Here is a 26,737-nt window from a genome sequence, read left to right on the forward strand (position 1 = left end):
AAAGTGGGAGTGGGTGGGTAGGGGAGTGGGGGGGGTATGGGGGACTTTTGGGATAGCATTGGAAATGTAAATGAGGAAAATACCTAATAAAAAGTATATAAAAAAAAACTAAGATGACTGGATGATGAGTGGCTGAGTGAGTAGATGGATGGGTGGGAGGATGGTAGAGGGGTGGATGGATGGACAGATGAAAATAAGACAAACATACTAAGAAAGCAACCACATACAGTTCAAATGGTGAATAAACGGAGATTCCTGACCACCACTTTGGGAATTTTCCTGAGATGTTAGTAGGGGCAGTGAACAAAGATAAACAAACACGGACAAAGCTGGGATGTTTAATTTCCACTACAAGACAACGTGCGGGAAAGCCACAGCATTCCATTCCCACACCTGTCTGAGGGCTTGGTGAGCGTCCTCAGGAAACCCACAAACTGGTCAGAGGCGTTAGGAAGCCAGAAGCCTATCCCGAGGCTTTCTGGGTGCATCCACATGACCTGGTGAATAGTTCAGGCAAGGTGTGAGGAGGGGGGAGCACAACCTCCTAACCCCACAACAATCTCTTGTGTACCTGTGAGCGGTTTTGGTATTTTAGCTGTCTTTATGCTTATGACTACTCTGTGAGGCAGTGATAGTGTTCTGATTTTATGGAAGAGAAGGCTGGGACTCACAGTGTGAAAGAACTGTGCCCGGGAATACACAGCTGGAACTGGGATGCAAGCAGAGTTGCGTGAGGCCTGGAGCACATGTTCTTCTGACAAAGTACAGCTTACCTCCAACAAAACTGCTCTCTCGGCCACGGCAGGCTCTCTTCCAGTCTTCCGGTAATGAGCACTATATATATATATAATATATATAGATATATTATATATATAGTGTCTTTGGGTACAATGCATCATCTTCAGATAAAGAAGCTGTCTCCTTCTCATGTGACATCTACATTTATACAGGATCAGGGGTTGTCACAAGCACACGAGGACACACATCAAGCCATGTGCATGTACACAGACATTCCAGCTGATGGTGTTTACTGAGTATGTACATAGACATGCCACTCTTCCCATTTTCTTTCTTCTCTCTCTCTCTCTCTCTCTCTCTCTCTCTCTCTCTCTCTCTCTCTCTCTCTCTTTCTTTTTTGAGACAGGGTTTCTCTGTGTAGCCCTGGCTGTCCTGGAAATCACTTTGTAGACCAGGCTGGCCTCGAACTCAGAAATCCACCTGCCTCTGCCTCCCAAGTGCTGGGATTAAAGGCGTGTGCCACCACTGCCTGGCCCCTTTTCATTTTGTATAGTTTTAAAAGATTCATTTATGCATGTACGTATGTGCACATGTGTGTTGGTGCCCATAAAGGCCAGAGGGAGGTGTTGGATGGCCTGGTTGGCCACAGATGTTGGGATTCGAGCACTCAGACACTGAGCTACATCTCTAGTTTCCCTTTTTCTTTAAACAATTAGTGTAAGACTGAGATGTAGCTCAGCGCTGGACAAGCATAAGCAAAGCACTGGCCCCATTTCCTGCACAAAACCAAACCAAGCCAAAGGCAGTCTCAGGCTCTTGCTAGCCCCTAACCTCTAAGTCTGAAGACTTGGTGGAGGCAATGGCCCTGGCTTGCTCCCTCCATATTTCCAGGTTCCACTTCTGCTGAGCATACAAACTGTGCTGGGGTAACTGAAGCCTTAAGAGGCTAGGCTCCTCTTTCTACCAGGTCTGTTGTCACAAGACCCTGGGGAAAAGGAGAGTTAGGAGCTTCATGAGTGAGGAAGTGTTTCGCATGTGGACGTATGCAACTCCATGATGGGAGCTTGGGGTGAGGACCAGATGGAGGGGATGTGCATCAGTCACACCAAAGAACAGTTAAAGGCAGAGTTCTAGGAAATTTTCTTTAATTTCATCTTTTTGAAATTACGTTTTCACTTTTATTTTCATGATACAAAAGCGTTACATGTCCAGAAGTGTCTGCTGTGGAGTATCCTGCAGGAGCAAGTGAGGCTCTGCCACTGAAACCTGTCTGAATGAGGACTTGATGCATGCTGTAGGCCTGCCACTGTCACAGACAGACAGACACACACACAGACACACACAGACAGACAGACAGACACACACACAGACACACACAGACAGACAGACAGACACACACACCATGTACCCAGATACAGATACACAAAGACATACAGTAAAAAAACCAGGAGAAGCTGCTGCACCGTGAACACAGCATTGTGCATAGGAACAGAAGAGCCAGCTTCTCACCCACACATCAGCACACCAGGGACAGACTCCTATCTGAGGAAAAGTAACTTGAAATAACAAGCTCTCAAAGCCTGGGCATCTGTTGAGATGACCCTGAGTTAGCACAGGAATCTCCCCATTGAAAAGACAAGCCTGTGTGCTGTTTCTGGGCAGCAATGGGAGGATGGCAGGGCACATCTCAGGCAGGAGAAGCTCTGCAGAAATCTGCCTAGAACACCCCGGAGGTTGGCTCTCCTGGCGTGGTTCACAGCTGACTTACTCCCTGGGTGGACTTGCCAACATTCACCAGGGCAGGCAGGTTTTCAAGGAGCAGGAAGTAATTAGTTAATAACACACACGCTTGCAGAAGCCCTCAACCATGACGTGTGCCAAAGGTCAGTTAGACTAAAAGGGACAATAGATACAGCCAAAAAAGTAAAAAGTAGCTTTTGCAGGAAACAAACTGGCCCCAAAACTCCCAAGCCATATCTGCTTAAGTGTCTACAGTATGGCTTCCAAGCAGGTAGGCTGGGTTGTCGCAGCAGTACTCCACTACCATGTGTCAGGGACTTCAAAGAGCACGGCAGGGCTATCTGAGACACTTCCTGTGGGTAAAGGAGAAGCGGATTAAGGACATGGACAGTCACTAGAGGAACACTGTTGACTCGCACCACCAACATGCTGTGTATAACTTCTGTACACAGGTAGGTCTGGACCTGGGGACAGACCCAGCACACAAAGGGGAAACCCTAGGAAGCTTTGGGAGGGCAGCACACCACCTGACCTGCTCTGGCTGCCTCTGTCTGCTCACAGACAGGGTAACTGCTCATGCACAGACTCTCCTGCTGTGTATACAACATTTTCTGTTGGCAACCAAGCTGGGCATTTAATTCACATACCTCACAAAAGCCCACCAGGCAGCCACCATTGTCCCCACGATAATGATGCAAGAACAGACACTGAGAGGTGAGGGACCTAAAGCTACCAAGGGCTGAGGAGAGTTTAGAGCAAGTACCATGCTCTTTGCTACAGCAGCAACAGCCTGAGTTTCCATGAGAGGTACTTCTGCCATTTGTACAGCAGTGGTGGAGTGATGGGGGGTGGGGGGGTGCACAACACAGCTGGATAGGTACTGAAGCACCAGGTCTAGACTGGATTGAGAGCAGACTGAGTGGAGGAAAAGCACACTCATAATGGAAAGCATCCAGGTGGACATAGAAACAGGCAGAACCAAGGCTCTGAAACAGATTCAAAACCCTGGCAACAACTTAAATGTCCTTAAACTGGGAAATGGGTCTTAAATCACCCTGAGAGAGAGGAAGAAGAGGAGGAGGGGAATGGGGAGGGTGAGGGAGAAGGAAAGGGAAAGGAAGATGAAGAGGGAAGGAGGGAGAGGGAGAGGGGGAGGAAGGAAGGGCTACCAACCACCCCAGTCACTATGCACATAAAGGAAGACTCAGTCATCTGCTTCTCCCTCCCTCCCTTCTGTGGGGCAGGGTTTAGTGTCGCCCCACTGGCCTCTTGTCCAGCTACAGTTGCTTCTTGAAAACCACACTTGCTGACCTGGGCAGCACATCACATATTGGTAAGTCAGCTCCATGGGAACTGATTAGTAGTGTTGAGGCAGTTCATCATGTGCCTTGTTTCTGATTTAGAAGATCTGCAGACATTTTCCTTTGTAAAGAATCTTCCAAGTCATGGGCAGTTTGGATAAACTTCTGCTGCAAAGCAGAGAAGTGCAGGGGCTTTGGAGCTGGGGGTTCTTAAGAACATGAGCTCTGGGCTCAGACTACTCAAGGGCAAACTCCATAAACCTGTTTCCTCTCTATCCTTGGACGGCAGCAGTCTCGTTGCACATTTATAAAGCCTGGCAATCTCCAAAGCGGGTTCTGAGGGGCAGGTACCTCCTGACACAGCAGGTCACAACAGAAACCCAATCAACAGTTTCCTGCTACTTAGACACTTTGTTACATGCAAATGCACTTGGTGTTTAACTCCTCTTGTATCTTAGCAAAAGGTTTTGGTAAATGTTTGGCACCATTTTGTGTGGCACCTGTGGAGGTTTCTTCGTGAGGAGTATTTAGGCCGTTTTCATAACACCTCTCTGCCATGTTATCAAGGTGTTTTGTGATTATTTCAGGTAGCCTCAGTGTTTAGGACATGTGTTTAGATTTACACATTTAGGACATGTGTTTAGATTTACACAGAAGAACTCCTTGTGTTAAATTTCACCAACACCTGGCTTTTTATAGAACCAGGGCTTCTTCTAGCATCTCAAATTAAAATGCATCACTCCTTGTGTCTTGTGATGCTACTTAGAAGGCTGTGTGGCCTTTAAGGTGGAATCTGGCCGCCAGAATCGGGTCTCTGAGGGTTAAACCCACCGTGATTCTGATCTGGGTCGGCTCCCCCTTCCTGTCTGCTAATGCCAGGTGCCTCCTGCTCTAGCCACACAGACAGAAGCACGCATACCATCATGCTGGAACTCCTCAAAGCCGTAAGCCCAAACCAACCCTTCTTCCATCCATCCCAGCAATGAGAGAGCTTTTCCCACTCTATTCCTCAATACATCAGGCCCATGGGTACCACGTGGGGGTTGCCTTCAAGTGAAGCCCTACTATTATTTTGCTCCCAAACTATGAGCCTCCTGAGGCCTGAGATGGTTCGTGATTGAGTCAATACCAACCTGCCAAGGAAAGCTCCTTCTTCATTCTTTTTAACTTCTTGGACTTTTTCCTTCCTTCTGGGAGGGGGTCTGTACAGGAATCTGTCTGTTCAAGCTCGGAGTCAGATACCTCCTCTGATTCTCTGTCCTCCAAGGCAGCTTCCCTTGGGTCGGGACTCAGCGTTCTCTTTCCAACCACGCCAGCTGCTGTGAAGCTGAATGGACAAGGTGAGCTGCAGGAGTGGGGCTGGGAGCAGGAACATGCCTCAGGGATCACAGACCCTATCAACAGGTCATTGGTGGGTGGCATGTGAATGCAGACTCAGCGTTCACCTGGGACAAACTGGTCAGAGGCTGGCTCCACAGGCGAGCAACAGCACCTTCAGGGCTGCTGATGGAGGCAGAGCAAGATGGAGAGACAGCTGTCCCAGCTGCTCCTGCACAGCTCAGAACCAGAACAGCTATAGAGCACACTTGTGTAATTCACTTCTCTTCCAAAATGGTGAGCTGTTACGTTTATAATGAAACCTGCTTTTGTTTTTAAGTATTTATAGGATTCGACATATTGAATTAAACTAGATTATAGATCTGATTTTTCCTTAAAAAAAGATATTTCCTGGAATGAAACTTGATGAAGAGTAGTACATGTGACAAACAAACCCTGTCCCCTAAAAATGGGTCCTGTAAATAGGGTTTTTCTAGATGATGGAAAGCATTAAAAAACAAAGACAAAACCCAAAGCAACCCACTTAAGTCAAGCCTTCAAGCAGAACGAGCAGGAAGAAAAGAGAGCTGGCCTCATTCCCATTAGTCCCGACAAGATACCCAAGCCAAAACTCTGGTTGGCCAATTCTGCTCCCCTGTGATCTTCAGCCCTTGGCAGCCACTTGAGACTTCCACTATGTGAAGAGGAGCCACTCCAGCACTGGCCTCCTGCTTCACCTCTGCTCCACGGAGGGTTGGTTCCGTTTTGTTTTTATTTTGTAGCATTCTGCCAGGGAGATGGGGGCACCTAACAAAATGACATACGTGCACGAGCCAAGGGTCTACCTTCTGACAATTCAGAAGATACACCTCCAACAATGCAAATACTGTCTGTGTGTCATTCATTACTGTGTCATCTGAAACTGCAGAATACAGCAAAGCAACTGAATGTTCAAGTATAGGAAACTGAATGGAGACACTATAAAACATACCATCTAAATGATATGCAGAGAGTGTCAAGATTGAAAATAAAGGAAGAACTAGGACCGTCACGCAGTGATCTGGGTAGTGTGTCAACCCTGCTGTCCTCAGTCCATGTGCTGTGGGGGAGAGCTGGGGAGTAGTAGTGAGTGAGCAGCACTGAGTGTGCTGCTGCCCTGCAGATGAGCACACACTGCAGGGAAGCCAATGTGGGGACCGGCTGGGAGATGCCAAGGGGAGAAAGCTCACTGTGTGAGCAGGGAGATGGGGTTACGCAGGAGGACCCCACAGGAGAGGTCCAGTTTAGTGTTTTGCAGGCTCTGCTGCGTGTGAATGAGTAGGTCTCTGTGCCTGCAACTGTTTCTTGTGCCTTTTCTTGGGCTCTCTTTATTTTGTTTGTTTTGTCCTATTCCAATGTTTTAGTTTTTACTTAATTTGTTATTATCCCTTAGAAGCCGGTTTCTTTTCTAATGAGAGACAGAAAGGAAGTGGATCTAGGTGAGAGGGGAGGTGGGAAGGAACTGGGAGGAGTAGAGGGAGGGGAAACCATAATCAGGATGTATTACATGAGAAGAAAAATTGATTAAAATTAAAAAAAAAACTAGAGAAAGAAGGAAGAAGAGCAATGCCCTCAGAGGTTGTCCTTCCCCTTTGCTACTCTGTACTAGGTCTATCTCCCTGCAATCGTCCCAGAGTTCCCAGCCCGTCTTTCTAGATGTTCTGTGAATGAAATCGCAATTCTTGGTGCTTGGTTCTGGTGTTTTGCAAATGGCTGCATGGGGCCTTCAGTAAGTGCTTCCGCACGTGGCCAGTGGCAGCATGTCCCGCTGCAGCTGCATTGCCATTTGTTGACGCTACTGTTTAATATCTAAAGATTATAAACAATGCTGCTATAGGGGTTAATGTAAAAGTGTTGCTGTGACTACATTCTAGAAAAAATATCCAGAGGCAGGATTCCAGAGGGACAGAAGAGCTCCAGCTCGGGACGCTGGCCCTACTGTCCAGGAAGCTGCCACAGTAACTGCTGCCAACTCATTCGTCCAATTAGAAGCCTGCTGTTCCACCTCACCTTTTTTTTTACAAATGCTTTTCTTCGTTCATGGCAGTGGAAGACTGGACTTAATGTTAGCCAGCACTCCTGAGCTATTACCTCCCCAACTCTGAAATTAGGTATATGAGTTATTTATAGTTTCTAGAAATAATCACTTTATTGCACATAGAATTAGCAATAGGGGCTAGAGAGATGGCTCAGTGGTTAAGAGCACCGACTGCTCTTCCGAAGGTCCTGAGTTCAAATCCCAGCAACCACATGGTGGCTCACAACCATCTGTAATGCAATCTAACGCCCTCTTCTGGTGTGTCTAAAGACATATAATAATAAATAAATCTTTAAAAAAAAAAGAATTAGCAAATAGGTTTTGCCTGACTACAGCTTTTTTTTTTATAACTTTTCTGTGTCTGTGCACGTGTCAGTAGTCAGCTTCAAGGGTTGTTCTTCAGACACAGTCCACCCTTTCTTTGTTATTGACTTACAGACAGGGTCTCACTATGTAGCCTGGCTGGCCTGACAGTCTATGTAAAGTAGGCTGGCACTGAACTCACAGAAAAGCTCCTGTCTATCTGCCTCCTGCATGCTGAGATTAAGAGCATAAGCCATCATGCCTGGCCCTCAATTATTTTTGATTCATGAAAGCAAAACCCACAAATAAGGAAGACTGGATGTAGCATCCTTTGAAGAAAAGCACACTTAATGTAAATCCAGTTACTAGTATTTTTTCTTTGATAGAACATGTAATATAAAAAAAAAAATTTTACGAGTCCAATCTCGCGGGACCTGAGACTGCTTTGGTTGGGGAGGCAGAAAACCGGCCTGAGTAGGGCCACAAGCCTCTTCCGGTCTGACCAGCACCGGGGTAGCTAGGGCGCAGGGTCAGCTGACACCCGCCAGCTACCCACGACACCTGCCACAGGATCTAAAGACTTCTGGTGAGTGGAACACAGCGTCTGCTCCAATCTTTAAACAGTGACAACGATAACAACTAACCCCAGAGATTACCAGATGGCGAAAGGTAAACGTAATAATCTTACTAACAGAAACCAAGACCACTCACCATCATCAGAACCCAGCACTCCCACTTCGCCCAGTCCAGGGCACCCCAACACACCGGAGAAGCTAGACCCGGATCTAAAAGCATATCTCATGATGATGGTAGAGGACATCAAGAAGGACTTTAATAACACACTTAAAGAAATACAGGAGAACACTGCTAAACAGGTAGAAGACATTAAAGAGGAAGCATAAAAATCCCTTAAAGAATTGCAGGAGAACACTGCTAAACAGGTAGAAGACATTAAAGAGGAAGCACAAAAATCCCTTAAAGAATTGCAGGAAAACCAGACCAAACAGGTGATGGAATTGAATAAAACCATCCAAGACCTAAAAAGGGAAGTAGAGACAATGAAGAAAACCCAAATTGAGGCAACGCTGGAGATAGAAACCCTAGGAAAGTAATCTGGAACCATAGATGCGAGCATCAGCAACAGAATACAAGAGATGGAAGAGAGAATCTCAGGTGCAGAAGACTCCATAGAGAACATCGGCACGACAATCAAAGAAAATACAAAATCCAAAAAGATCCTAACTCAAAACATCCAGGATATCTAGGACAAAATGAGAAGACCAAACCTACGGATAATAGGAGTAGATGAGAATGAAGATTTTCAACTCAAAGGACCAGCAAATATCTTCAACAAAATTATAGAAGAAAACTTCACAAACCTAAAGAAAGAGATGCCCATGAACATACAAGAAGCTTACAGAACTCCAAATAGACTGGACCAGAAAAGAAATTCCTTCCAACACATAATAATCAGAACAACAAATGCACTAAATAAAGATAGAATACTAAAAGCAGTAAGGGAAAAAGGTCAAGTAACATATAAAGGCAAGCCTATCAGAATTACACCGGATTTTTCACCAGAGACTATGAAAGCCAGAAGGGCCTGGACAGATGTTATACAGAAACTAAGAGAACACAATTTCCAGCCCAGGCTACATACCCAGCCAAACTCAATTACCATAGATGGAGAAACCAAAGTATTCCACGACAAAACCAAATTCACACATTATCTTTCCACGAATCCAGCCCTTCAAAGGATCATAACAGAAAAAAACCAATACAAGGACAGAAACCACGTCCTAGAAAAAGCAAGAAGGTAATCCCTCAACAAACCTAAAAGAAGATAGCCACAAGAACAGAACACCAACTCTAACAACATAAGTAAAAGGAAGCAACAATTACTTCTCCCTAATATCTCTTAATATCAATGGAATCAACTCCCCAATAAAAAGACATAGACTAACAGACTGGCTACACAAACAGGACCCAACATTTTGCTGCTTACAGGAAACTCATCTCAGAGAAAAAGATAGACACTACCTCAGAATGAAAGGCTGGAAAACAATTTTCCAAGCAAATGGTAGGAAGAAACAAGCTGGAGTAGCCATTATAATATCTGATAAGATTGACTTCCAACCCAAAGTCATCAAAAAAGACAAGGAAGGGCACTTCATTTTCATCAAAGGTAAAATCCTCCAACAGGAACTATCAATTCTGAATATCTATGCTCCAAATACAAGGGCAGCCACATTCATTAAAGATACTTTAGTAAAGCTCAAACCACACATTGCACCTCACACAATAATAGTGGGAGACTTCAACACACCACTTTCACCAATGGACAGATCATGGAAGCAGAAACTAAACAGGGACACAGTGAAACTAACAGAGGTTATGAAACAAATGGATCTGACAGATATCTACAGAACATTTTATCCTAAAACAAAAGGATATACCTTCTTCTCAGCACCTCACGGTACCTTCTCCAAAATTGACCACATAATTGGTCACAAAACAAGCCTCAACATATACAAAAATATTGAAATTGTCCCATGCATCCTATCAGATCACCATGGACTAAGACTGATCTTCAATAACAAAATAAATAATAGAAAGCCAACACACACGTGGAAACTAAACAACACTCTTCTCAATGATACCTTGGTCAAGGAAGGAATAAAGAAAGAAATTAAGGACTTTCTGGAGTTTAATGAAAATGAAGCCACAACATACCCAAACTTATGGGACACATTGAAAGCATTTCTAAGAGGAAAACTCATAGCTCTGAGTGCCTCCAAAAAGAAACTAGAGAGACCACACATTAGCAGCTTGACAACACACTTAAAAGCTCTAGAACAAAAGGAAGCAAATTCACCCAAGAGGAGTAGACGGCAAGAAATAATCAAACTCAGGGGTGAAATCAACCAAGTGGAAACAAGAAGAACAATTCAAAGAACCACCAATCGAGGAGCTGGTTCTTTGAGAAAATCAACAAGATAGATAAACCCTTAGCCAGACTCACTAGAGGGCATAGGGAAAGTATTCTAATTAACAAAATCAGAAATGAAAAGGGAGACATAACAACAGACCCTGAAGAAATCCAAAACACCATCAGATCCTTCTACAAAAGGCTATACTCAACAAAACTGGAGAACCTGGATGAAATGGACAAGTTTCTAGACAGATACCAGGTACCAAAGTTAAATCAAGATCAGGTTAATGATCTAAACAGTCCCATATCCCCAAAAGAAATAGAAGCAGTCATTAATAGTCTCCCAACCAAAAAAAGCCCAGGACCAGATGGGTTTAGTGCAGAGTTCTATCAAACCTTCAAAGAAGATCTAATCCCAGTTTTTCACAAACTATTCCACAAAATAGAATCAGAAGGTACTCTACCCAACTCATTCTATGAAGCCACAATTACTCTGATACCTAAACCACAAAAAGACCCAACAAAGATAGAGAACTTCAGACCAATTTCCCTTATGAATATTGATGCAAAAATCCTCAATAAAGTTCTCGCTAACCGAATTCAAGAACACATCAAAACAATCATCCATCCTGACCAAGTAGGTTTCATCCCAGGGATGCAAGGATGGTTCAATATACGAAAAGCCATCAATATAATCCATTATATAAACAAACTCAAAGACAAAAACCACATGATCATCTCATTAGATGCTGAAAAAGCATTTGACAAAATCCAACACCCATTCATGATAAAAGTCTTGGAAAGATCAGGAATTCAAGGCCCATACCTAACCATGATAAAAGCAATATACAGCAAACCAGTAGCCAACATCAAAGTAAATGGTGAGAAGCTGGAAGAAATCCCACTAAAATCAGGGATTAGATAAGGCTGCCCACTCTCTCCCTACCTATTCAACATTGTACTTGAAGTCCTAGCCAGAGCAATTAGACAACAAAAGGAGATCAAGGGGATACAAATCGGAAAAGAAGTCAAAATATTGCTTTTTGCAGATGATATAATAGTATACATAAGTGACCCTAAAAATTCCACCAGAGAACTCCTAAGCCTGATAAATAGCTTCGGTGAAGTAGCTGGATATAAAATTAACTCAAGCAAGTCAATGGCCTTTCTGTACACAAAGGATAAACAGGCAGAGAAGGAAATTAGGGAAACAACACCCTTCTTAATAGTCACAAACAATATAAAATACCTTGGCGTGACTCTAACTAAGGAAGTGAAAGATCTGTATGACAAGAACTTCAAGTCCCTGAAGAAAGAAATTAAAGAAGATCTCAGAAGATGGAAAGACCTCCCATGCTCATGGATTGGCAGGATCAACATTGTAAAAATGGCTATCTTACCAAAAGCAATCTACAGATTCAATGCAATCCCCATCAAAATTCCAACTCAATTCTTCAACGAATTAGAAAGGGCAATCTGCAAATTCATCTGGAACAACAAAAAACCTAGGATAGCAAAAACTCTTCTCAAGGATAAAAGAACCTCTGGTGGAATCACCATGCCTGATAAAGCTGTACTACAGAGCAATTGTGATAAAAACCGCATGGTACTGGTATAACGACAGACAAGTAGACCAATGGAACAGAATTGAAGACCCTGAGATCAACCCACATACCTATGGTCACTTGATCTTTGACAAGGGAGCAAAAACCATCCAGTGGAAAAAAGACAGCATTTTCAACAAATGGTGCTGGCACAACTGGCGGTTATCATGTAGAAGAATGAGAATTGATCCATTCCTATCTCCTTGTACTAAGGTCAAATCTAAGTGGATTAAGGAACTCCACATAAAACCAGAGACACTGAAACTTATAGAGGAGAAAGTAGGGAAAAGCCTCAAAGATATGGGTACAGGGGAAAAATTCCTGAATAGAACAGGAAAGGCTTGTGCTGTAAGATCGAGAATCGATAAATGGGACCTCATAAAGTTGCAAAGCTTCTGCAAGGCAAAAGACACCGTCAATAAGACAAAAAGACCACCAACAGATTGGGAAAGGATCTTTACCTATCCTAAATCAGATAGGGGACTAATATCCAATATATATAAAGAACTCAAGAAGGTGGACTCCAGAAAATCAAATAACCCTGTTAAAAAATGGGGCTCAGAACTGAACAAAGAATTCTCACCTGAGGAATACCGAATGGCAGAGAAGCACCTGAAAAAATGTTCAACATCCTTAATCATCAGGGAAATGCAACTCAAAACAACCCTGAGATTCCACCTCACACCAGTCAGAATGGCTAAGATCAAAAATTCAGGTGACAGCAGATGCTGGCGAGGATGTGGAGAAAGAGGAACACTCCTCCATTGTTGGTGGGGTTGCAAGCTGGTACAACCACTCTGGAAATCAGTTTGGCGGTTCCTCAGAAAATTGGACATAATACTACCAGAGGATCCAGCAATACCTCTCCTGGGCATATATCCAGAAGATATTCCAACCGGTAAGAAGGACACATGCTCCACTATGTTCATAGCAGCCTTATTTATAATAGCCAGAAGCTGGAACCCAGATGCCCCTCAACAGAGGAATGGATACAGAAAATGTGGTACATTTACACAACAGAGTACTACTCAGCTATTAAAAGGAATGAATTTATGAAATTCCTAGGCAAATGGATGGATCTGGAGGGCATCATCCTGAGTTAGGTAACATATTCACAAAGGAACTCACACAATATGTACTCACTGATAAGTGGATATTAGCCCAAAAACTTAGGACACCCAAGATATAAGATACAATTTGTTAAATGCATGAAACTCAAGAAGAACAAAGACCAAAGTGTGGACACTGTGCCCCTTCTTGGAATTGGGAACAAAACACCCATGGAAAGAGTTACAGAGATAAAGTTTGGAGCTGTGAAGAAAGGATGAACCATCTAAAGACTGCCATATCCAGGGATCCATCCCATAATCAGCTTCCAAACGCTGACACCATTGCATACACTAGCAAGATTTTGCTGAAAGGACCCAGATATAGCTGTCTCTTGTGAGACAATGCTGGGGCCTAGCAAACACAGAAGTGGATGCTCACAGTCAGCTATTGGATGGATCACAGGGCCCCCAATGGAGGAGCTAGAGAAAGTACCCAAGGAGCTAAAGGGAACTGCAACCCCATAGGTGGATCATTATTATGAACTAACCAGTACCCCAGAGCTCTTGACTCTAGCTACATTTGTATCAAAAGATGGCCTAGTCAGCCATCACTGGAATGATAGGCCCGTTGGACTTGCCAACTTTATATGCCCCAGTACAGGGGAACGCCAGGGCCAAGGGGTGGGGGTGGGTGGGTGGGGGACTGGGGGGGGGGAGTGTATTGGGGACTTTTTGGATAGCATTGGAAATGTAATTGAGGAAAATACCTAATTAAAAAAAAATACTGAGCAAAACACTTAAAAAGAAAATTTTACCCTCCTTCTAGCTGCCTAGGAGCTGTCTTCTTGTAGCTACCTTCAGATCAAAATGTAGAATCAAGGCTCCTCCAGCATCAAGTCTGCCTACATAGTGCCATGCTTCCCACCATGCTGATAACAGATTGAACCTCTTCAGCCTCAACGAAATCTGAATGTTGTCCTTTATAAGAGTCGCTTTGGTAATACTAAAACACATTCATTCATTCGTTTATTCATTCATTCTCTCTCTCTCTCTCTTTCACACACACACACACACACACACACACACACACACACACACACACACACACATTAAGTTCTAAGTACCTGGCACAGGGCCTAGAAAGCTAGTCCTCTGTCACTTTCCTGAGTGGATGGAACAAATAAGTGGAAGCTCTCTCCCAAAAGCAAGAAGGTAAGCTTTGAGAGATACTTATGATACCACAGTTTATATTCATTACAAAAGATAAATGTCTAACCTAATAAGAGGAAGTTAAGGGAATAAACGAAGAATGAGGAGTGTCCCATTGTTCAGAGAACGAAACAAATAAGAAAAAACAAGGGCAAATGGGAGCTAGCATATGCTCTCCTACTGCATTCACAGGCTCATAGAGCCGCATCCCACTAGCATGATTGTTAATGTGTTTGGAGTAAAATCTGGGTAGGAGGAGGAGGAGGAGGAGGCTGAGAGACAGCTCTACTTTGTTCAAAAGCTAACAAACAAACATTTCTCTCCTCCCCTTTCACCTCTCTCCTCCTTACGTGTGTGTATCCCAATGTTCATGTGTGATGGCAAGAAGAGATCAAGTATACTGTGTCCACCACTCTTTGCCTTATTGCCTTGACACAGGGTCTGTCACTGAACCTGGAACTCGCTGTTTCTTCTGCTAAGCTTCCTGACTAGCAAGCCTCTGCTAATGGCCTGTGCCTGACCCTTCCAGGTACTAAAGTTACAGGCACAAGCAAAGACACGCATGGCTTTTTATATAGGTGCTGGGGATAGAGCTTAGGTCATCATGTTTATGCACAAGTGCTCTTACCCAGCCCATGATTCTCATTTCTAATAAAGCATTTGAATTTGAAAAGTAAAATCAACACTTACTAAGACATGTCTGTATGAGAGCGAGCTGCACAGCAGTGAAAGGCTTCTCTATAAGGTGGGAACACACACATCTGTCTATGTGAGTTCTTATAGGATGGGAACACACACATCTCTGTGTGTGAGTTCTTATGGGATGGGAGCACACACCTCTGTGTGTGTACCAGCTCTTGTAAGAGAGAAGCACACATCTCTGCATCTGTTGGGGAGGGTTGGACAGAGGTCAGAGGAGCGCACATTCAATCCTCAGCATGGAGCATGTTTGTGAACATGAGATTTGCTTTAATAAGAGAAAAACAATGGGTTACAAAGAATTTATGCCATCTAATTAGAAATACTTTTTACAAAAAGTCCAGTTTGAAAATTTTGAGCAATTCCTATTGTTAACTCCTTTTACTTCAACATAGAAAAGATTAGCTGATGAAGACCAGGAAAGACAGCTGCTTTAACCTGAACTCCTGAATGAAGAAGAAACACCAAACATTCAACCACTCGAAGCTCAATTGACAACATCTAGAACAAGAATGAAATCTACCTGTGACCTGCTGAAAACGATTTGCCCATCAGGCCAGCAATAAAATCACAGCCACAAGAGGAAAACTAAAACAACATACCCTCCCTTCCCAAAGGAAGACATTTCAAACAACTTAAAACCTCAGGAGGTCTGGGATGTGTAGCTCTGTGGAAGAACATCTTAGTAGATGCATTCCCAGAGCTCAAACCCCCAGTATTGAGAAAAAAAAATCAGGATTTTAAATATGACCAACTGATACAGCAATCTGTCTGTGGAGAGAGGCTTGCACGTGCCTGGACAGAGACTACACCAGGCAGCCGAGGACTGACAGCAGCTATAAATAACTGTGCGGAGGAAAAGCACGAGATGTGTGCCAAAGATAAGCTTAGAGAGGGAGATCTGCATGAGTGATCTTTGAAGGATGAGTTTGCCTGAGAATCCTAACATTTCTAGATATAGTAGGCTTTAGATTCCTGAAAGAAGATGGCCTGAGCTGAAGTCTCTTCTGGAGTCTGCACCTCACTCTAGTGAAAGAAGAGCCAGGCCAGCAGCAGCCAGTCAGGCTTAGTGTCTGGGACCATGATCCTTCTGTTGAAGCCTCAGATGCAGGACACCACGCAGTGTGGAGAGTGGAGGTGAGCAACAAGAGCCAGCTGGCAAGTCAGGCGGTCATCTTCACATCCTGGGGGCTGCTAAGGCCACCAGCTTCCTTCTGCCCATGCCCTGAACTTGTATCCCTCAATCTACAAGTCTGAAAGTTAATAAAAACTAAAAATTTAAAAACCTTCCCTTAAGATCAGCAATAGAAAGAGATAAAAGATAAAAGACTCAGGACTTCTGTTAAACACTACATTGGAGGTCCCAGCCAATCAGCACAGCACCAGACAGGAGCAGTCATTTATTTAAAGATGAAATTGATTACCTTCAATCCCAGCACTCAGGAGGCAGAGGCAAGTAGACCTCTGAGTTCAAGGCCAGCCTGGTTTACAGAGTGAGTCCCAGGAAGGCCAGGGCTACACAGAGAAACCCTGTCTCAAAAAAACAACATCAATCAATCAATCAATCCATCTTGGCTTAGATTAAGGTTATCAAGACTTTCTTACACTTTTTCTAGCAGTTTCATAGTTTTCAGTTTTATGAACAGGTGTAGGTGATCAATTTCAACTTAAAGTTTATATATGATGGGAGGCAAGGGAACACCTTTATATTTGCAAAAATTTATACAGACACAAAAATCAAGCCAGAGAGAAGTCAAGTAATCTCAGAGCAAAGATAGATTTCGGAGAGCTTTCACACCATCACTCTGCACAGAAAACCACTAGTAAACCTGCCTTGATCAGCTGGTTAGATGGCTCAGTGGATCTGACGCGTCTCACTAACACTGCCCGCCTAAGTACTCTATGCTTGGAACCCACGTGGTGGAAAGAAGGATCCAATCCTGTAAGTTGTTGTCAGACCTCCACATACTTGACAGTGCATGCGCCCCACACACAATATTTAATTTTATTTAATTGATTTAATTTAATTTAATTGATTGACTAAAAACTGTATCTGCCTCTACCCTCTCCTTGAGTTTCTCAGCCTGTTTTAGCTCACTTCTAACTAACAAAGAATGAGTAATGAGAACATGTTTGAAGAGTCTCTGACTAGGGACCTTAAGACGACCTTCACTCAAACAAAGCCAAGCGAGGAAGGCAAGGCACCATTAAAACCCAGAGGTGGTCCTTACCTCACACCTAGCACTGGGAGGCTCCTCCCTCAGGACGGAAGGACATAACTGCTCAGAGGCTGGCCCTAAGACCCTGAGGAACACTGAACATCAAGGATACCAAATCCCTCATAGAAAATGCAGCCGTATTGTATATAACTGACTGGTACAATCCTGCATCCTTTAAGCCATGTCTAGATTATTTATGACAGCTATGTGATAAAATGCTATCTAAGTAGTTATTACACTGTACCTTTGGCAACAGTAACAAGAAACAAAAGTCTGTACATATTAGCACAGATGCAATTATCTTCCCTGAAAATTCTAACAGCCGTTTGGCTGAACCTGCAAACAGTCCCCGAGAAGGCTCACCACAGTGACTCCCTCTCAAAGATGCAGAGTGTGGACCTGGGGCAAACAGTCCTTCATGATGGAGAAACCTGACAGCGCCTCGTCAGGGAGCCTAAGGTGACCATCAACAGTGTAGTCACAGTGGCAGCCATACTGGTAGCTTTTTCAAGTGTTACTTACAATACTGTCTGACACTTAGATGAGAGATATTCTACAGAGCTGGTGACCTGTGCTACTCAAAACAGTAAAGATGATCAAGGTCAAAGGAAGGAATATACAGCAGTCTATATGACCCTGTGGAGGCATGGCACAAAATTAAGTGTGTATCTTGAGAAGTTCCTTCCCAAACACACAACTTAGGGTTTGGCGTGAGCAGCATTCCATGCCCTGCACTAGCCTCACTGCGGCTCTGTTAGTCTGTACACCATGACGGTTACGATCACACCACAGCTTCCAGGGCCTGGCAACACAAAGATTCAATTCATGCTCAGACAGAACAGCACAGCTCCTTGTTTCTAATGACAAAACCATGCAACATTTATAAAGTTTAAGTGGACAGAAAAAGATAAAAGCGCAACAAAGAATCAACCTGACAACACCACTTACACACAAGCAGAGCTACAGAAGGTAAGGCTGCCTGCCACTGAGGCCGCTGCAGACATAGGTCAAAGGAGCTTGTATAAGCAGCTGGGCACCCTGTGAGGGAAGACTCTGAGCCGGCCACTCATAGCCCGAGGCATTTGTGTATAACCGCCAAAGGCCCTGGGGAATGCAAAAGATTTGGGACAGTTCAAGGAGGCAGAGGAGGACATAGAACTAAGCTGAAGGTGGAGAGGGCAGCTGCAGGGGGTGAGGGCTGGGGAGGGGGGAGGTGGAAACAGCAAGTGACCGCTGCCTTTCTGGGACGTGTTTTATTTTTATTTTGGATAGAACAGGGAGGAACCTCTCATAAACCAATTCTTTTTCAAATTGAACATAGTGAATAATGGTCTTCTAGTTTTTATCATAAAAAATAAATCTTCCCTGTATTTCAAAAACAATGTTTATGTACTTCATTGAAAACATTTTTTAAAACCAGCTGGTGAGTTGGCATAGTAGGTAACACTACTTGCTACACAAGACTGACAACCTGAGTTTGAGTCCCAGAACTCCAACAATAGAGGAAGAGAACTGCCTTCTGAGAGTTATCATCAGACCTCTACACAGGCTGAGGCATATACATAGACCTTACGTATACATATCACAAATACACAACAAATGAAAATATTTTAATAGGAAGAATGTGTCTCATTTAGGGTTTTACTATTAGAAACAAACACCACAAACAAGGCAACTCTTATAAGGACAACATTTAATTGGGCCTGACTAAACTGTTTCAAAGGTCTAGTTCATTATCATCATGACATGAAGCATGGCAGTATCCATGTACACACAGTGCTGGAGGAGCCAAGAGTTCTACAACTTCATTGAAAGGAAGCCAGGAGCAGACTCTCCCACATGGCTAGGAGGAGGTCTCAAAACATACTTCCTCCAACAAGGTCACATGTCCTAATAGTGCCACTCCCTGGGCCATGCATATTCAAACCACTACATTCCACTTGCTGGCTCCCATAAGCTAGTTCAAACACATGAGTCTATGGGGGCCATACCTAAACATAGCATAATAAAAATACATTTAGTCCAACTTCCAAAGTCCCTATAGTCCCTAGCAGTCTCAACAATGTTAAATGTCCAAAGTTCAAAGTCTCTTCTGAGATTCATCCAATCACTTAACTGTAATCCCCAAAGCAAGACAGGAAATCAGCTGAGCAAACTCCAGATTTTATACCTCCATGTCTGATGTCAACACAGTCTTCAGATCTCCAACTCCTTTTTCATCTTTGTTGAATGCAACAAACTCCTTTCTCCTGGGCCGGTTCTGTTGGCATTTAGTAACCAAAACGGAGGGTATTTGGTATTTATTCTAGGCTCCGGCCCACAGTTACCTAGCAATAGACAAGTAGCGGCCTCTTCTCTTTTCCTTTTCCTCTACTCTCCTCTCTTCTCTCCTCTCTCCCCACCCCCACTCTGCCTTTCTCTCAACTCCCTCCATGCCCTGAATAAACTCTATTCTATACTATAGGTTGTGTGGCTGGTACCTCAGAGGGAGAAGGGATGCCTCAGCAAGGCCCTGCAGAGGCACTCCCTTCCCCCACACCATATCGCACCTCCAACAAACATGTCCCTGTTTGCTTATCTTTTTATAAACACACAGTAGGTTCTGCTTCCTGTTAGCAGCTTTCCTTGGCAGGTATTCCACAGCTCTGGCATCTCTAACATCTGAGGGTCTCCAAGGCAACTTCAACTTCACAGCTTCTTGTCCCAATGTCTGGGCTCCTCCAGAGGGCTTGGGCACTTCTCTAGCTCTGCCCTCTGTAGCAGTCTGGTTGACTCCACCCCACTGCTGCTGCTGTTCTTGGTAGTAATTTCACGGTACTAGCATCTCCAATATGCTGGGGTCTTCCAGTACAACTAGGCTTCACCAATAGCTTCTCATAGGCCTTCTTCATGATGTCAACCTTCAACTCCCTTGTATGACCCATTCAGTCCTGGACCATCAACTGCAACTGAGGCTATACCTTCACCAGTGGCCTTCCCTGGCCTTTCACAGTGCCAAGCCTCAGCTGCTCTTCATGATCCCGTCATACCTTCAAAACCAGTACCACTTGGGAGATTCTTACACATTATCAAGTCCAGCTGCAGCACAAGGTACAACCTTGGCTATCTCTGGAACTCAGCTTCCTTGTGATCTCAGAAAACACTTCCCAGAAGATTTCACCTCAGTGATGTTGGTCTCTTCTTAATCACTCCTAATTTCTTAGCTCCAGCGAACTAGCATCAATTGTTCCAGTAACCCCTTCTACTCTTGACTCTAAAGTCAGAGCCACATGGCTGAAGCTGCCAAGTTCTGCTGCTTGCTGGGGCATGTTCCCCCTTATTCTATTACCAGCTTTCTGTTTTCTAACTCCTTCGCTGCCTAAGCTTGGCTGCTTTGGAACTTACTCTGTAAACTCATTTTGAACTCAGAGATGTGCATGGTGCTGTCTCCTGAATGCTGGGATTAAAGGCCTGTACAACCAACCAGGCCTGGAAATAAGTTTTTCTTCACCTAGAACTTGCTTTGTACCAGGCTGGCCCTGAACTCGGAATCTGCTTGCCTCTATCTCCTGGAATTTAAGATATATACCACCATGCCTGGGCCTAAGCTTTTCATGGCCACTATTCTTCAAGATCCAGATCAAAAGCCTGTGTCTTCCAGACTCAAGATCTAAATCACAAGTATGTCCTCCATTTCTGGATTGTTCATTCCAGATTAAAAGTCCAAATGATTACTTGTTCAACTGCAAACACAAACAATAATTTTATCTGGGTGGAATCTTGTCCTGAGATCACCATTCCCCTAATCTCTTTATCACCTTGAACACAGGATTCAGTTCCCTTTCACTTCCTGCTGCTCTTTTGTTATTACTTGACCTATACATTTTATATCTTTTCTTTGTAACCTTGCTATGCTTGATCAGAATGCTCTTTATGAGAGTAAACCAGAGGATAAAGTCTTTGCTGGGTTTTCCTGAGACTTCCATTGTCAATGCTATTAGCCTGATTCTCTTCACTTTAGACTTAGCTTAATGTAGACTCTGCAGACAAGGGCAAAAAGCAGCAATAATTAAATTTTTGTGGTACCAAAGTACCAAAACAACAACAACAACAACAAAAACCAGTCTCTAGGATACATACTGAAATTCATCTCCATGTGGGCTAGACCTGCACAGTTCAGATCGCTTTCAGCACAAAGTCTTCCATGTTCCTACTAAGATGGCCCATTAAGCCCCACTTAAAGCCTTCTACTACTTTCCATACCAAAGTCCCCAAATCCACATTCTTCCAAACAAAAGCATGGTCAGGACAATCACAGCAACAGACATCATGACCAAGGCAACTCTTATAAGGACAACATTTAATTGGGGCAGCTAACAGGCTCAGAGGTTCAGTCTTTATCATCAAGATGGGAGCATGGCGAGTTCTGGCAGGCATGGCGCAGGAGGTGTTGAGAGTTCTACATCTTCATCTGAAGGCCACAGGAGAAGACTGGCTCTCATGTGGTTAGGAGGAGGGCCCACCGCCACAGTGAAACACTTCCTTCAACAAGGCCACACCTTGTAACAGTGCCACTACCTGGGCCATGTATATTCAAACCATCACAGAATGTAAAGGACTCCCAGTAGACTGGCTTAACCAAGAGAAAATCAGCGCCTGTTTTTAAAAACAAAATCAGCTGATAGAAACTGGCTTTGTGATGAGGAAAACACATTGCTCTGAACTTCCAGGTCGCCTTGCAGTGGCACAGATGCTCTCCCAGCCTCCAAGTCCACAGGACACTTTATTAGCTTATACTTGGCTTACACAGCTGAGATACCTTCTGTCTTAGTCAGGGTTTCTATTCCTGCACAAACATCACGACCAAGAAGCAAGTTGGGGAGGAAAGGGTTTATTCAGCTTAGGAGCTGATGCAGAGGCCATGAAGGGATGCTCCTTACTGGCTTGCTCAGCTTGCTTTCTTATAGAACCCAAGACTACCAGCCCAGAGATGGTCCCACCCACAAGGGGCCTTTCCCCCTTGATCACTAATTGAGAAAATGCCTTACAGTTGGATCTCAATGGAGGCATTTCCTTAACTGAAGCTCCTTTCTCTGTGATAACTCCGGATTGTGTCAAGTTGACACAAAACCAACCAGTACAATTGACCCCTTGTCAACTTGACACACAAACACATCACTAGTAAGCCTCAACCCTTACTTTCTTATTCATCCCCAAGATCTAAATAACTTTAAAAGTCCCACAGTTTTTGCAAATTCTTAAAATTCCAATCTCTTTAAAATATCTAATCTCTTCAAGAGGGAAAAACATCAGGGCACAGTCACAATCAAAAGCAAAATCAAACTCCAACTATGTAATGTCTGGGATCCTCTCACGATCTTCTGAGTTCCTCCAAGGGCTTGGGTCACTTCTCCAGCCCTGTTCTTTGTAGCACACACATTGTCTTTTAGGTTCCAGATGCCTGTACTCCACTGCTGCTGCTGTTCTTGGAGGTCATCTCATGCTACCGGCATTTACAAAACACTGCTGTCTACCGCTGTAACTAGGCTTCACCAATAGCCTCTCATAGGCTCTCTCATGGTGCCAAGCCTCAACTCCTTTGTATGACCCCTTCAAGTCCTGGGTCATCAATTGAGACTGAGACTGCACCTTCACCAATGGCGTTCATGGCCTCTCACAGTGCTGAGCCTCAGCTGTTCTTCAGGATTCCTTCATGCCTCCAAAACCAGTACCACCTGGGTGACTCTTATACATTGCCAAGTCCTGCTGCAGCACCAAGTACAACCTTGGCTATCTCTTTGTGCTCTCAGAAAACACTTCCCAGAAGATATCACCTCAACGATGCTGGTCTCTTCTTAACCACCGCTAATTTCTTAGCTCCAGCTAACCAGCATCAATAGTCCCAGTAATGCAAAGGTTGTTGCTTTAGTAGTTCTGGTATCTTGTTAATCACAGCTGATTCTTCAGCCCCAGCTAACCAGAACCACAGAATTTTCACAATCCAAACTAGCAATGGCCCTGAAAAAGAGCCTTTAACCTTCCCTCTGAAATTTCTGAAGCCAGGGCTCCATCTTCTGCACTGTTCTCAACATTATCTTCCAAGCTCCTACACAACATCCCACAGTGCTCCTTAAGACTGAAAGGATCTTCTAGCCCAAAGTTCCAAAGTCCTTCCACAGTCCTCCCCAAAACATGGTCAAGTTGTCACAAGAATACCTCACTCCTGGTACCAATTGTCTTTGTCAGGGTTTCTATTCCTGCAAAAACATCATGACTAAGAAGCAAGTTGAGGAGGAAAGGGTTTATTCGGCTTACACTTCCCCATTGCTGTTTATCACCAAAGAAGTCAGGACTGGAACTCAAGCAGATCAGGGAGCAGGATGCCATGCAGAGGCCATGGAGGGATGTTTCTTACTGGCTTGCTTCCCCTGGCTTGCTCAGCCTGCTCTCTTATAGAACCAAGACTCCCAGCTCAGGGATGGTCCCATCCACAAGGGACCTTCCCCACTTGATCACTAATTGAGAAAATGGCTTACAGCTGGATGTCATGGAGGCATTTCCCCAACTGAAGCTCCTTTCTCTGTGATAACTCCAGCTGTGTCAAGTTGACACAAAACCAACCAGTACACTATCCATTCCCCAAAAGAGAGTATCTTCATTTCCTCAAAGATTCCCTACACTCTAATCTAGGTCTCGATTCCATTCATTGGGTTACCATGGCACTGGTACAGACATAATATTAACACTGAAAAGTAGAAATGACTCTAGGAAAAGACTCAAAGCTAGTTCCCAAACAAACATTAACACAGTACTCTAACTCTACCATGCTCCTCAAGATATTCATTCTATCTTTTCAGAAACTATCATCTTGTTTCCTGGTTTTCTTTTAATTTAGTTGAATAGGAAAGGAAGTGCCGCACTGTCACCTGGACAGGGTCAGACTGGAAGTGAGTGAAACTCACTCTGTGATCTGCACAAAGATCAAGAAGAGGAGTAAGAACAGTCTCTCGATTGCAGAGCCATGCCTCCAGTCCTTACCATGACTTTATGGTGATAAAGGAAGAGAAGGCAACCTGTGTGGCCTCATGTAAGAAGAGAAGGAAGCTGTGTTCCAAGTGCTACAGTCCCTGGTTCACTCGGAATAGCGCATGTACAGAGGTGAGGTGCTGGAAGAGTTAATATGAACGAGGTGTTAGCTCTTCCTCTTGTTACTTTTTCCAAGAGTCACAAGGCATAGAACTCCAAAAGCTGGCATGAGGGACACCTGAGAAGGCAGGGTGTATCATAAACGTATCAATATCTAAGGAGAGATTGGTTTTTCTGCTTTCCTAATGAATGGGATTTTCTGTGAATGGACTTGGGAGGCAAGAGATAAGGGTTTGAGTCTGCTCTTTACTAGTTGTCTAACACTGAGAAAGTTTCTTCTTTTAGAAAATAGATCATGGTAGCGCTGGAGAGATGGCTCAGTGGCTAAGAGCACTGGCTGTTCTTCCAGAGGACCCATGTTTACTTCTCAATATTCATATGTCAGCTCACACCTATAATTCCAGTTCAGAGGATCCAATGCCCTTGTCTGGCTTCTGCAGGTACCAGGCATGCACGTGGTACACAGACATGTACATGGTACACAGACATACATGTAGGCAAAAATACTCATGTAAAAGCCAAGCCAAATCAAGCCAAAAAAAGAAAATGGATTATTGCAAAGATTAAATATGAAAACCATACAGTACATGCTCTGTGCTTGATGCACAACATACTCCAGGACAGCAAGCAGGTTTTCCTCTGTTGCTTCCATGCTCTGTGCTGAGAAAGGAAGACAGCCATGTTGTCAGAGCCGACGCTGATCTGAATGCTAAAACTCTAAATCTTCAAAAAGCAGCAATGTTGATTAGTCTTGCTTTGGTGCAGAGTTTCCTCGGTGTGCCCCTTCCCTCCTTTATAGAATGGTAATGTATATGCTGTGTATGTTAGAAGTACATCATTTACTTTTTATTTTCAGGGGATTACACTTAAGAGATTGCCTTGAGTCTCAGCAGAGATTTTGGACTTTAAGATGGTGTTGAGACTGAGAGATTACAGGCGCTTTTGAAGTTGGTCTAAATACATTTTGTATCATTGTATGGCCATGAGTCAGTGAGGAGTAGGATGTGATAGCGGAATGAGACTGGCCGCATAGGCACAGACATTTGAATGCTTGGTCCCCAGCTGGTGGTGCTGTTTGGAAAGAATTACGAGGTAAGGCTTGGCTGGAGAAAGTGTGTTACTGGGTCGGGCATTGAAGTTTAAAAATCTTCTAGCCATTCTCAGTACATTCTCATATTCTCTCTCTCCCTCCCACCCTCCCTCCATCTCCCCTTTCTTTCTCGATCTTTGCCATTTAAGACATGAGCTCTCAGCACCCAGATACGCCTGCTGCCACGCCTGCTGCCATGCTTCCTTAACCACTGGAACCACAAGCCAAATAAACTCGTCCGTGTGTATGAGTAAATGAAAAGCAGCAAGGGGGTGTGGTGAAAAAAATAACGCAGGTAGGTACAGAGAGTAAGAACAAGACAGTCCTGATGGCTGGAGAGTGAGAAGGCCAGCATACAACCAGCAGCTCCAGGTGGGTAGCCCACCATCAGCTGGATGGCTACTTGTTAACTTAGGGTTCTGCAGGGCCCACCCATTGCTCCTCAAGGGCCACCCACACTGTCCTGTGTACACAGTTCCTATGATATAAAGTTCTACCCTCTCTACATCTCATTCTGAAAACTTCAGATATACAGGACCATTTAAATGCTTGAACTGTAAGCATTTATTTGCTAGTATGGGTTTTGCATTTGAAGAGAGGTGCACACGTGGAGGGTGTGGTGTATTCCCAGGTGGCAAATGCTGGCACATGTTCAGCCAGTGCTGCAGCTGAAAGCTGTGCTTCAGCAGGTTGTTTGAGACAAGGTTTTGCTATGTAGCCCTGGCTGGCCTGATATTCACTGTGTAGCCCAGGCTTGTCTTTGCAGTAATCCTTCTGCCTCTGCCTCCCAAATACTGGATTACGAATGTGCACTCCATGTGCTGCTTCATGGATTCCTGAACGGACCAAGGGTCACATCTCAGATCTAAGACAAACAACAAGCCTAGTGTTGGGCAATAGTCACTTCACCCCATGTCTGCTACCCTGATAAACCCAAACACCCTACAGCTTCTGCTGGCTGTGGGTGGACGGCAGAATTGTTGCTAAGGATAAACTACCAAGAGAGAGCTGCCAGAGAAATGTTAAGTAAGGATTTCTATATCCGGCAAACTGAAATCTCAGATTTACACATTTCATAGTTTATTTTAGCAACATGTTTATCAAAATAGAAAAATAAGGTCAGGTGTATAACATCTGGAAAATTCAAACAAGAAATTTGGTTTGTGTTTAGTTGCCAGTCACGAAGACACAGCACTCTACTTTCTGTAACTGAAAGGTGATGAGGGCAATCTGTGTCAAAAGTCATCAACATTCATTACACACTTATAAAAAGCCACGAGCACACAGATATAAATGTGAATAACTGGGCACCGGCAAGGACCTTTAATTATAGT

General features: G+C 44.0%; 1 protein-coding gene across 2 annotated transcripts in view; it reads right to left on the reverse strand.

Annotated features, from left to right (window-relative positions):
- Positions 1–1,866: 1,866 nt before the first annotated feature.
- The window catches only part of Parn (poly(A)-specific ribonuclease), a 141,083-nt gene continuing 116,212 nt past the window's right edge, over positions 1,867–26,737 (reverse strand). For both annotated transcript variants that reach the window (XM_021185317.2, XM_085832499.1), the window contains exons 23-24: positions 4,913–5,106; positions 1,867–2,831 (exon numbers count right to left, since the gene is read on the reverse strand). In XM_021185317.2, the coding sequence (XP_021040976.1) occupies positions 2,779–2,831; positions 4,913–5,106 (247 nt within the window). In that variant the 3' untranslated portion in view covers positions 1,867–2,778. The remainder of the gene's footprint in view (positions 2,832–4,912; positions 5,107–26,737) is intronic.

This window comes from Mus caroli, unplaced genomic scaffold (assembly GCF_978045245.1).
Source record: "Mus caroli unplaced genomic scaffold, Mus_caroli_1 scaffold_17, whole genome shotgun sequence".
Taxonomy (NCBI): domain Eukaryota; kingdom Metazoa; phylum Chordata; class Mammalia; order Rodentia; family Muridae; genus Mus; species Mus caroli.